Raw genomic sequence first — 12,721 nt, 5'->3', positions numbered from 1 at the left:
AATCGCAGCACATCTTACGACCTCTGATACATAGCTCGATGACCGAGATTGCAAACGTATTCTAGCTCGTGACCGACCATCAATCTTCACAATGTCAGCATTTAATTGTACCATAAATTCTTCCCATCACCATTGTAGCTGTATGTCTAGTACTTCGCACTGATATGGAGGTCTCACTTTTCACCTCATCTCAGACCTTTCGAATCAATGAACCCACAGCATGATAACTCGATCCTTTCTACGACATCCACGTAGAATACGATACAATGGACCCGGTCTGCTTGTACATTTCTCAACTTCTACAATGAACAGGAAGTTCTTCATCCCAAACGCAGACAAGACGGTGCTGGATACCGTCTATAGAGATGAAGCACAACTCAAGCTCCAGAAGTATATGCACCAACGCAAGCAGTTTCTAGATCCAAATTCAGCATTCACAAGCTTGCCATATAGAAACCTGGATAGCCTCATTTTTGAGAACACTTTTGAACCGTCGCAGACCTGGGAAGAGATCACCACCAACAATAGAACCCTTCCACCTTGTGCTGGGTCAATCATCGAATACCATGACGTCGAAAGCGACTCCAATAGCCTTGCTGTTGTTGTCAGAGAACTGCAGTCAAAGTTCAATGAAAATCATAATAAGCTTATTGTGCTCACTCTGGAAAATGAGCTTTCGAGGGTGTATCCTCAAGATATCAACTTTGCGGCCTACCAAGTTTTTGATGCTGAATGGATAGAATCCCTAGGTATTTTATATCATCGTTTTGCAGAAGAATATGAACCGCGGCTACAGTTGGTGGACATACTCAGGCAGTTCATTACAACTACAAGAGAGATGCAATTAGAAGTACAGAAAGAGCTCAAAAAAGTTTATGCAACAATAGCTTCGCCCGACAATGCTAATTCGACCAGTATTTTAGCGGTGGCAAAGTACATGGACTACGACTTCCAAAGTTACTTTCATCAATCGGCATTTCTCATGGCGATTCACTTGGAGATGTGTCACGATGTGACACGTTGGGTGGTTCTGCTGTGTATCCCAAAAAGAACAACCAATCTAATCTCGACACGTTGTTCCAACGACATTCCTCCGGAAACAGTCTACTTCGCTAATCTGTTGAACAATCATGATGCGATCCTGGATTTCCTTAGTTACGACGAACTGAAACTCCAGGAATTCAAAGCTTTACTTGGAAAACTTATAGAGCTGCCAAAAAGCTATGATGACCTCATTGTTGAGCTTAATATCTGGCTGGGCAAGCCGTTTTTGCATGCTTTTAAGACCTTAACTTTTGCATTAATCCACCCACATATTCGTCTTACTAGCCTTATTGGAAAACTATTATTAGCACATTCATCTCAACCCGCAGGACTTCTGGATATTGAGAATTTGCTCGAACAAATCGGCCTTTTTAATAACCCTAAGAACCCTTTGACAGACCCAGTCTTATCATCAAATCTATTAGGAAGACCCTCGCTTGATCAACTAATGGTGGCATCACCCAAAGAGCTTAAGCCCTCCCAACTAGAGCTAATTTCGGCACGACTATTATCCTCTGGGCAACTCGATGACAAATTTCGCCACTTGCGTAAGTCGAAGCGTTACTTTCTGGATCACGTCATATATATGCTACCGTCGGATAAGAAGTTTTCAAGCGTCGGAATTTCTCTTGAAAAGATCAACGCCAGAAAGTTCCTCATCAATATTCATGTGCCTGATGTGGCTGCAAGAATCGCCCCAGCAAGCCCATTGTTCGAAGAAGTTTCCAAGCATTCTTTTTCATTAAGGTCATTGAAGAACCTTATGGGCAAAGACCTGATTGAGCTATTGGCCAAGAATGTAAGAGAGGAACTCCTTTTGAAGCTGAATTCAAGAGTCACCAATGGCGAATTCTTCAGCGTGGGAGATTTCAAAGAGGATTCCGAGTCTCATGAAATGAAGACATGCATGACAGTGACGTATGAGTATAACACCTTTGCTCTGTCTCCGCTCAAAGAGCTTGAGAATGGAGTTTCTGTTACCTTCGACAGAATTCTGGCTCACCAAGTTAAGGAACTCAGCTGGGACCTTCTCGATGATGCGATCTCAGGACGTCTCGAGACGGGTATTTTGAACGCCTTCAAGTTGTTCAACAGACGGCAGCCTGCCGAGGAGAATGACTCTCGCGTAACACTAGATGAATCGGACATTCTGAATCTCGGTTTCATATTCAATGTGATGAAGACACATTTCAACACCAGGGCAATTCGCTGTGCTTCAGAGCCTCATCCCGCCATCTTCCAACGTTCGGTTTCAAGGTCCTTGAGCTATAAGACTAAGGATGAAGAGGAGTTGATCCATACCGATTTGGCTCTTCTGTCTGTTGAGAAAGCGCTGAAATTAGGACTGGCGATGTTCTTCACAGGTGAAATAAAAACCTTTCTTGACTCGCTTGTGGCCTCTTTCTGTCACAGGGAGTCAATTCCGGTATTGGCCAGGGGCGACGACCTTCTCAACCCGGATGAGGAAACACCAAGTTATGAAGGTCTGGAATCTGATGAGGTTTTTGTTTCTCACGACAACAAGCTTTTACCGAACTATTATTGCAATTCCTACTATCAGGCTATCATGGCCAAAGATCGAAATGGTTTTGTTTCTTTACCAGCTTTAATAATTGGCAACAACTATTTGGGCAAGCCAACTCTTGCATTGAGTGGTAACACATATCTGTTGACCAAAGGCCTTCCACGAGGGCGAGTGGAGGTTTCTGACGCCATGAGTAACGTTGAGGCATATTTAAACCAGCTTCAAATCATTTCTTTCATTAATCAGCAAAAAATTGCCAGCAGAAACTACTTACATCTGGTGGCTCAAACACTGCATTACAAAGCATTGGGGTATCCTGTTCATGGCCCCTTATCTAAAAAATTCATGAGTGATCAAGTTATCAAGTTGCAAAATGCCAAACTTGGCTGCGAGTTTCTCAGCGAGAGATACAACCGCTACTGGAAACTCAAATTCCTCGAGCAGCAGATCAAAGCTGAAGATGACGATTCCGAAAGTACCACATTTTCATGTGTCGTGACTTCTACTGGCCATGAGATTGATCTCAATTCAAAATTGGCACGTTGTTGGTGCACCGACCTTGCACTAGAGGTCGACCTACTAGTACATCCATATAATGACTTGAGCATAGGCTCGAGTGTCACAGCGGATAAGGTGATGTACTTGAATGCAATTGAAGGTGCATGTGTTTTGAGGTGCAAGGGAGACTACTAATTGTACATAGTAATGAGAAACGAAGATAGAGGAGTTGTAGGTGCACGATCGCCTAAGATTTGGCTTAAGGGGAGCGATTTCGAAGAAAACTAGGCGAATCAGAAGAAGCCTGCCAATTCTTATTTCTCGACTGCTGTATACCTTCATTCACTGGTATCGGTGAATCTGAAGCCTTTACCGGACAAGCTCACTACAGTTGTTAAGTACAATCATGGTTGAGAAATTGACCTCTTCATAAGGTTAAACGCATTTAGACTTCTGTTCGGCAGAAACAAATATTTGAATTTCATGCCTTTCTTTTCATGTCCCTCTACCTTGAAGCACGCTTGTGGTCTCGACTGGGTGCGAAATTCATACAGATGAGGTGAGTCAGTTCGCAAGAATCTTCACCACCACCGATGTTCGTATGTACCAAAACTAGACAAACGAAGAAATGATATACTAATTTTTAGAGCACTCTCCAGCCGTCATTGAAGGATTTCAAGTCCTTGGTGGAAAACGCCAAAGAAAATCACGATGCTCCAAACTTGTACCCCATCTACAAGTACGTTGCCAACGAGGATTTGACAGTACACCTGGCCTACCTCAAGTTGTCTGATTTGAATAATCCAGACAGACCGGCCTCGTTCTTGTTTGAGTCGTCTGTCAATGGTGACTCGGTCGACAGATATTCCTTTATTGGTATCAACCCAAGAAAGATCATCAGAACCGGCGACGATGCTGAAAAATACGATACTGAATACAACAATGTCGATCCGCTTGTCATCTTGGAAAAAGAATTAGATCAGTATAAGCAGGCCAAGTTGCCCGGCTTGCCTCCTTTGAAAGGTGGTGCAGTTGGATACATTTCCTACGACTGTATCAAGTACTTCGAACCCAAGACAAGAAAGCCATTGAAGGACGCCTTGCAGGTTCCTGAGGCTGTCTTGATGCTTTGCGATCTAATAGTCGTGTTTGATCATGTTTACCAAAGATTCCAAATCATCAACAACGTCAAGGTCGACAAGGACACGGATTTGTCTGCGGCTTACGAAAAAGCAGAAAAAGAGATCTTGGACGTTCAGGCCATTTTGCACACCCACAAGCCTTTGGAGGAGCTCAACCCCGAACAGCCTCCTATCAAGCCAGACCAAACCTTCACCTCAAATATCGGAAAGACTGGCTACGAGCTGCACGTTGCTACATTGAAGAAACACATCAAGCTAGGTGATGTCATCCAAGCCGTTCCTTCGCAGAGAGTCGCCAGACCAACTTCGTTGCACCCTTTTAACATCTACCGTCATTTGAGAACCGTCAACCCTTCGCCTTACTTGTTCTACATCGACTTGAAGGATTTCCAGATCATTGGAGCCTCGCCAGAATTGTTGGTGAAGTCCGATGAAAAAGACAAGATTGTCACCCACCCTATTGCTGGTACGATCCAGAGAGGTAAAACTAACGAGGAGGACGAGCGCAACGCTCAGATTTTGCGTTCTAGTTTGAAGGACAGAGCCGAACACATCATGTTGGTTGACTTGGCCAGAAACGACGTTAACCGTATCTGCACGCCAGAGAGTAATTCCGTGGACCGTTTATTGACTATTCAGCGTTTCTCTCACGTCATGCATTTGGTGTCTGAAGTCAGTGGTACGTTGAGAGAGGGCCAGACCCGTTTTGATGCTTTCAGATCTATCTTCCCTGCTGGTACTGTCAGTGGTGCTCCTAAAGTTAAGGCCATGGAGCTTATTGGTGAATTAGAGAAGGAGAAAAGAGGCGTTTACGCTGGTGCAGTGGGTCACTGGGGTTACGACGGAAAGACCATGGACACCTGTATTGCATTGAGAACGATGGTCTATAAGGACGGTGTTGCGTACTTGCAGGCCGGTGGAGGCATTGTGTTTGACAGTGACGAAACGGATGAGTACGAGGAGACGATGAACAAAATGAGAGCCAACAACAATACGATTGTTGAGGCAGAGAAGATCTGGCTTCAGAAAGTTGGAAGCGAGTAAGACTGTGGATATAGAAGCGGCAAGGCCGGCAACTAACAAAATGTATAAAACTGTTTGATTATCATGAGAATTTGATAGGAATGGGTAGATTACCTGCTGCGGTTATGAAGCGGCTGTACAGCCTACTTGCACCATCGCTAAGCCAGAGATTTGCAACATATCGGTATGCAACCTGTGTGATGATAACGATTTAGGGCCGATCATTTTGCACCCATTCCCTAATTTAGAGAGGTTCAAATAAAGCTTTGTAATTCTGCTATTTTAGATTAATCCATCAGCAAACTAACCGTCTCCACTTTTCCAAGTGACAATGCGAATGATAGCCAATTTCGAGGCTGGCTGCGAAACCGCACCCGAGTTTCGAAACAATAGCAGAATTGCAAGAAACAACGAGCCCAAGAAAAAAACTATAGACACCACACAGCAAACAGTGTCACTTTCCGAAATGTGAAGCTTGAATTTCCTCGACGTTCGAAATCCTTAAGGTCAGACGACCTCCAGGGTCAGTTGAGCCGTGTGGCTCCTCGAGCATATGCAGGAGGAAGTCTGACTGACTGTACCACCAAGTAACCAATGTAAGAGGTGACCATGTGTTTGTAGACGTAGAAAGACAGTTTATCGCCCCGAATGCATGATTCTTAACTTCCACGGCTTTCTTGGGCTGTGGAGGAATTAAAGGTGCCCCTCGTCAAGTCACGTGCACTTGTCGTCGATGATCATCACCGAGACAAGTCGACAAGTACACCTCCAGGGAACCACACACACCCGTTCAAATCCCAACCAAATTATCCGCGCCTTCAATTACCCATTATGGCTACCTCAGACAGCCCACCGCCAGCCGCCAGTGCGTCACCGAACCTGTCGAAGAACTTAAACAGAACGCCCACCTCCTGGGACGCCCAGGACGACCTTCTCTTGATGCATTTGAAGGACACTCAGAAGCTCGGGTGGAAGGAAATCGCCTCCCACTTCAATAACAGAACACCCAATGCGTGCCAGTTTCGCTGGCGTCGGTTGAAGCTGGGAAACCTCAAGAATCCTCCAAAATCGTCTCAGGCTTTGGGAGGCCTAGCTGCAGCAGCTATGGCGGCTGGGTCTGGGTCAGATAGCGGGAATTCGAGTCCGGCTGGTTCCGTGTCACTGGCCTCGAAGAAGGCTCCAAAGCGCCGTCAGTCCGACTCCCTGACGCCTCGAATGAGCTCCGTTTACCTGCCTCATGCCAACACCACTTTCACGGGCTACGACACCGTCTCCACAGCGTTGGCGGGACTCAACGCATTATCGAATCAAAATAGCGGATCTCCTTCGGGCCCCATAAACACCACGTCGCACCCTCAAACCTTCGACAACCTGCCTAAACTGGACGTCCCCTTGGACCCCCAGCTGGCGGCTGCCTCGGGTTCCTCTGGTGGCTATTTCACAGAGATCTCCATAGATCCTACGCTGAACTTGCCCCATAACCAGCCTCACCATGTGCCTAGTCCTCTGGGAATAACGCCCCGGAATTCCAACGCCGACCAGCACCCGCCCCATATGCATAACAACTCCATCATTCAAATTGTACGGGACGACAGAACATCCGTGCTGTCTCTGCGTCACTCTGTTCTGAGTCTTCCTTCCAAATCCATGAACATCCCGCACCACCAACTGACAAATAGCGCATTGGCGCATTTGCCTATCTTGTTCGGCGGAAATAGTATAAGTGGCCCTTCCACGGGAGCTTCAGTGCTGGGGCCCTCGGGACTTCCTCATTTGGCTTCTACGTTATCTAGCATTCGTAACGGTTCGATTGTCGGAACTTCGCAGCCACTTCGAAGACTGTCTATGCTGGTAGTACACACAGAGAGAAGGAATTCGGCTCCCAAAACATTGAAGAAGCCCGAGAAGAGTGATATCAAGGAGGAGAAGGACGACAAAAAGGACAGCAAGGGCCGCAACTCTAACCAGCCGATTTTCAAAATCCCTTGGTCGATGGAGGAGGATGAGCTCTTGATAAACCGTCGTCGAAAGGAGCTTTCATTTGCAGAACTACTGATATTGCTTCCTCAAAGAACTGAAGGTGAGATCTGGGCACGTATAGATGCATTGGAGCGTCTCCGAAACGGCCACAGAGCCCTGGTGTCTCGTGACGTTGTTCGCCGCCGCCAGTCGCTGATTGGGCTCGATGATGTGGATGATTTTTACGATGAGGTAGATTCCGTTATTGGCGGGATCGATTCTGATGACGATGATGATGATGACGTGCTTCTAGATGTGGACGATTCGATTCCCGGCCATATACGCCGACAACGCAAAAGACGTGCTTCCTCAGCAGTGAACCCGCTCTCCGTGAGAGAGGGTATCCGGAGGAAGCTTCACTAGACCTAGATGGTCATTTTAGAAAAACCACGCCATGCGCTGCTGGACCAGTGTGGCTGATCCTACAAAATTCACTTTCGAAGGATGCATTTCTATATACATGCTAATACAACTTTAAATCCAGAGTGATCTGGTCCATGACTAGCTTTGGAGCGGGGCCGAGCCCAAGGACTGTGGCGCTTCCTGCGGCAATTTGGGTTCTTCCAGCATCGTGAACAATATAGGCATTGACACCAAGTGAAAGAGCCTGAGCAAACATCACATCCATGTCCTCCTGATTTGGTACCTGAAGAGTGATTTTAGCTTGACCATTACCTCTTTCCCATCTTTCAAGAAGCGTAGGATTGTAGGAGGCTCTCTGTGAGTCAGCCATTCTCTTGTACAAGGCCAAAGTAGCATGGGAGCACTGAGCAGCAGCCTTGCCCTTTCCCATCTTCAAATCCAGTCTGACAATAAGTGTCATCCTCACCTCTCCTGGAATCTCGTTGAGTGGCCTAGAGTCTATCTCTATATCATCCTCTGATTCGGAATCAGTGTAGGACTCTGTAGAAGCATCGGAATCGGAAATAGGTGGTTTGACCAGCCTAACTCTCTTGATTTTGGGTGACAGTGAAAACCACCCTTTCACAATGTACCCCGTGAGGAAACTAGCTGCACAAAGGGTGAGCAAGCTGACAGTCTGGGCCATGTCTTGAAAGAGATGGAGTCAATTGATCTAAACTGCAGAGACAAGATGGTCACGTGTAAATAGATTAACTTTTACATTGCCACGAATAGGTAATCGTACCGAATGTGGTGAATTTTATTTCTGACATTTTGACCTCAACAAATTTTCTCGAAAATTATTATTTTTGTTTGGTGGCGTAACTAAAATGCCTTGAGATCCAGGTAAGCGCATGGGAGGCGCAAAACGGCGAACTAAACTAGTGCACAACCACGTTTCTATTTCTGTGAATTAGGGGCTAAATTTTAAAATTCGTCTTTCAAATAAAAGAAGCTTTGAGCCATTTATATCGTTAATATACTCAGGATATTGGGTGGGGTATGTAGGCAAATGCCACCACCTCGATCCCATCGCCTTTGCAGCCATTTGTACTTCAATCAACAAACTTTGAGCTGACAAAACTAATTCTCTCTGTAAGTCTCGGGAACTCAAATATATGATTACGAAAACCTCCAGGAGGCCCTGGTAACACACTGGTGTGACCACGATTGGTTCCAGAGCTGCATATAACACGGATCTATCACCAATCCACCTACATACCAGCCTCGCTGACCATCAACCTTCAATACTACATCAATGCTACGCTGGTTGAGCTTCAAGAAAGCTTTTTACTGTGCAGTGGCATACGTCATTTATTTGTTGGTGTTTGGCTGCAAGGCTGACTACTCGTCTGCCTTTGCTCCCACCAGATACACATGTGATGCTGCAAATTTCTTTGTGTACCCAACGTGGAACACGCACTTTCAGCCACATCTTGAATGGATTGACCAGAATACGGGCATTGTCGAGAAAGTGACTCCCGTATGGAAAAAAACTCATGCATCCTGGGCAAAGATCGATGAGAACTACGCCTTGTCTTATACTTTAGACAAGTACAAAGTGCAGCTGCAAGATTGGGCCGCTGTTTACGTTCACCCATACATTGATGTTGTGACAACCCAGCTCGACTACGTATGGGCAAGAATTGTGCTGTACTACAAAGGCAGCGCAGGCCCGGTTTTGGAACATTACTTCAACACTTACAACCATCATTTGGTGGACTCTGTCGACAACTCTGTGAGTTACGTGAAGAGACACTCTGCTTTGATTTTTGATAATACTCGCAAACACTCTGGCCGCTTCATTGAGTTGCAGGTTGTCCCCAAGGCTTCGTCTTTGTGGGCCACTGTCTCTACTAATGCGTTTGTCGTGAAGGTGGCTAACGTTACCAGGCTTCTGTATTTGGGAGCGCAGATCAGCCGTCTTTTCGACGCCCTCCTTGAGGAAAGCGGAAAGATTAATTCTTCATTCAAGAACAAGACGGAGTTTGTCAAGAGTGAGCTCAAGCATTATATCGAGTCTGGTGTCGGCAAGCAGAGAAGAGCTTCCGGTGCTACTAGCGAGGATGTCATCGACGTGGTCAAAACCATTTTGGAGGATATCACTTCAGCTGTCGGTGATGAAAGAGAGCCAATTCCTCACAGCAGTGTTACAGAGACAGACGAGGCTGTCGCATCTACTGTTGGGTCTATTCTCAGTGAGGTCCTTTCTGAGAGCGATGAGCCTATTGAAGAGGGTAAGGAGTCTATCGAAGAGGAGAATATTGAGACTGACACTACTGAAGTGGAGGTAACTGTTACTGATACTGTTACTGACACTTTAGAGACTACTGTTGTTGAGGAGACAGTCGATGCTGAGGAACTGGCGGATGCGGCTGATGCTGTTGATGCGTCAGGTGAAAGTGACGAAGAGGAACCCGTGACCGAGACCTTCTGGTTTACTGAAACCGTCTATGAAGACGGCGCAACCGGTACACCTGAGGAGGAGATCGCGACCGTTGATGTTGAGGACTTGCAGAAATCCCACTATAACCCCAAAGACATCATCGATCTGGAGATTCTTTACTGGAAGTCTAAGGTGGATAAAATGTTGAAATTGGCTTACAACAGTCTTGAGGACGACATGATCCCCGTCTTGAATGCCACTCTCGAGCCATTGAGAGACGAGATTTCAGCTAACTTCACCCAGTTGCAGAAGGACAACTATGAGCGTTACAAGAAAATGAATATCCTCATCTCCAAGATTAATAAGGACTTTGAGCATATGAAAGAGACCAACCAGCTCATAGTGGAGCCCGAGGTGGATAGGCAAATGATGAGAGACGAGATCAGCGCATGCAGAGAGGCTGTTGAGCAGACCATGCAAAACGTTGAAGATGCTCTTAACGAGCAACATGCCGAAATCGTCAAGCAATACTTTGTTGTCACGCAAGAAACGGTCGATGTGATTGAGTCGTATGCTGAGACGCTCTTGTCGGAGTTTAACAACCGTCTCACCGAAATAATACGTGTACTTGACACCGATCCTGAGTACGAAGACAAGCTTGGTTGGGCTGCCTGGAAAGAGAATCATAAAATCAAGGAACTGATCTTCCAGCTTCGCGACAAGATCTTCGATGAAGCCAACCAGTACAAGGAGAACCACCGCGGCGAGGTCAAACCACGCGGCTTGGAGCCTTGGATCGACTACTTGATCAGCATAAACTTTCACATTAATTTCCTTCTGCGAGACACCGATGAATACCTTCAATTGGTGAGAGCCAAGGCAAACGTCGCATACCAGATGAGAGAGGCATTGACACGTCAGTTTGAGGAGGCCGAGGCCGAGGCTGAAAAAGCAGCTGCTAAGGCAGCAGAGGAAGAGGCTGCTAGAAAAATTGCGGACGCCCAGAGGGCCAATGAAGCTATCGAGAGCGCTGCCGCTGAAGCCTCCTTTGCTGCGGAGTTCTCCGCGCCTGGGGTTGAAGATGTTCCCCAAGTCGAGCCGGAGGAACAAATTCCTGAGCCCAAGGTGAACTTTGAGCAAGTGGCGGAGCCAGTGGAGGAAATTGTTGATGAGGCGGTGGATGAGGTCCCCGCGGAGTTTGTGGATGAAACACCAGAGGAGATAAGCACACTCTAAACGAGCACAGCTACAAGGCCTTCATAGAATAATAAACATACGATATCAAATATATACACCGAGCTTAGTCAAACTTGGAGTGGACCTCTTCCTTGACGGCCTCGGCCTGATCCACGACGGCGTCCTTGAACTCCTCCGCTTTAGGCGCAACGGTCTTGTGGAAGTGGTTCTCCACGTGGCCGTAGGCTTTGTAGCCAGCGTCGAACAACTGGGCCTCGGCGATCTCGACGCCCTCCCAAAGCTTAACAACGTAAGGGTAGACGTGGGTGTTGAACTTGCCCTTTGCGCATTCGATCTTGTCCTCAATCTTGTTCTCCTTGAAGAAAGCAGTGGAGTGCACGTGTTCGTCCAAGAAGCCGTGGGCCTTCTCCAAGTAAGGAGTAGCGAGCTGGTGGCCGTGGTTCAAGTGGCCACACAAGTGCTTATGTGTGGAGGCCAAAGGGCTGAAGATGGAGCGGGCCGACTGCTCAATTGGGTGGTCCACAACCTGAGGGCACTTGTACGAGAAAAGGTACACGGCGTAGAAAACGAAGGTGGCAACAACGAGGTTTCTGAAGCTGGCAAAGACGGCCATGATGAGGAAAAGAAGTGGGTGGAAGCAACTGTGATATTTGGCTTCGGTGCGGGTCTAGGTGAAGGAACAGTGGGGAGCAGTGTCTACGAGATTTCGAGCCACGCACGTGAATTCGTTGACCTGGGCTATATAAAAGCGCCGTTGCCGCTATGAAAATTGAGCAGATTTTTTCGCCCACGTGAGCTAGGTCGCCGGGCGATGGCCCTTATTGTTGCGCTGTTGTGATCTTGTCTGGATTAGGAAGTGCGACGCCCGATTGCATGTTGCGGAAGAGAAGGATATAATGCAATGTGGGCTGTTCTCTTCAGTGTGCTGGTGAGAAATACTTTTGGAGACGTTCTTCTGTAGACCAGTGTTTTGGTGGGACTCCCGAGTCCATTGTTGTCAATGGCATTCGGTATGGATGGTTACAGGTGACGAGGCTTGTCTAGACACTCCTTGTCCGCTTTTTTCGACATGCAAATCACGGTTTTTTTTTTTTTTTTTTTTTTTTTTTTTTTTTTTTTTTTTTTTTTTTTTTGCTTGATTGCTCTCGGGTTGCAGTGTCGCGGAGGCTTCTGGGAAAGTACAGCGTTGATATTATTCATCATCAACAGGTGTTGCTTCCTCTGCTGTAGGTCTCTGTGCATCGATGGCTGCAACACCGCATTTTGACAGCTCCTCGCATGTACCCCTGACAGGCATCAGGGTCTTTCATCTGGGAGGACTTTTGATTGTGTGATCTCTTTCAGGTTTGAGTATCTTTGAAAATTTTGGCAATTTGTAGTGTCTTGTCAGGGCCATGTTTGTCTATGTTGTGGTATTGATGCTTACGTTATGCACGATAAAGCATTGATGACTGGCTGCGATAAGGCCGCCAATATTACGATTGC

At 46.7% G+C, this 12,721-nt stretch overlaps 5 protein-coding genes across 5 annotated transcripts; 3 read left to right on the top strand and 2 right to left on the bottom strand. All coding sequences in view use genetic code 12, as the record gives it.

Moving 5' to 3' along the window:
* Positions 1-304: 304 nt before the first annotated feature.
* On the top strand, positions 305-5,253 carry CXQ87_003772 (anthranilate synthase component I; the record flags this gene model as incomplete). Its single annotated transcript, XM_025482237.1, has 2 exons — positions 305-3,202; positions 3,715-5,253. The coding sequence occupies 2 exons, from the start codon at positions 305-307 to the stop codon at positions 5,251-5,253; spliced, it is 4,437 nt and encodes a 1,478-aa protein (XP_025336855.1).
* An 810-nt stretch (positions 5,254-6,063) lies between these two features.
* On the top strand, positions 6,064-7,614 carry DOT6 (Dot6p; the record flags this gene model as incomplete). The annotated part of the gene is made up of 1 exon (XM_025482236.1): positions 6,064-7,614. One exon carries the CDS (start codon positions 6,064-6,066, stop codon positions 7,612-7,614), a length of 1,551 nt encoding a protein of 516 aa, XP_025336854.1.
* Positions 7,615-7,714: 100 nt separating this feature from the next.
* Positions 7,715-8,299, bottom strand: CXQ87_003770 (aminoacyl-tRNA hydrolase; the record flags this gene model as incomplete). The annotated part of the gene is made up of 1 exon (XM_025482235.1): positions 7,715-8,299. The coding sequence occupies one exon, from the start codon at positions 8,297-8,299 to the stop codon at positions 7,715-7,717; it is 585 nt and encodes a 194-aa protein (XP_025336853.1).
* Positions 8,300-8,911: 612 nt separating this feature from the next.
* Positions 8,912-11,275, top strand: CXQ87_003769 (uncharacterized protein; the record flags this gene model as incomplete). Its single annotated transcript, XM_025482234.1, has 1 exon — positions 8,912-11,275. One exon carries the CDS (start codon positions 8,912-8,914, stop codon positions 11,273-11,275), a length of 2,364 nt encoding a protein of 787 aa, XP_025336852.1.
* Positions 11,276-11,339: 64 nt separating this feature from the next.
* On the bottom strand, positions 11,340-11,849 carry CXQ87_003768 (uncharacterized protein; the record flags this gene model as incomplete). The annotated part of the gene is made up of 1 exon (XM_025482233.1): positions 11,340-11,849. One exon carries the CDS (start codon positions 11,847-11,849, stop codon positions 11,340-11,342), a length of 510 nt encoding a protein of 169 aa, XP_025336851.1.
* Between the last annotated feature and the right edge of the window lie 872 nt (positions 11,850-12,721).

Source organism: Candidozyma duobushaemuli, assembly GCF_002926085.2.
Source record: "Candidozyma duobushaemuli strain B09383 chromosome Unknown D_B09383, whole genome shotgun sequence".
Lineage (NCBI taxonomy): Eukaryota > Fungi > Ascomycota > Pichiomycetes > Serinales > Metschnikowiaceae > Candidozyma > Candidozyma duobushaemuli.
The sequence above is the reverse complement of the archived record's forward strand: the minus strand, read 5'-3'. Positions and strand labels throughout refer to the sequence as shown.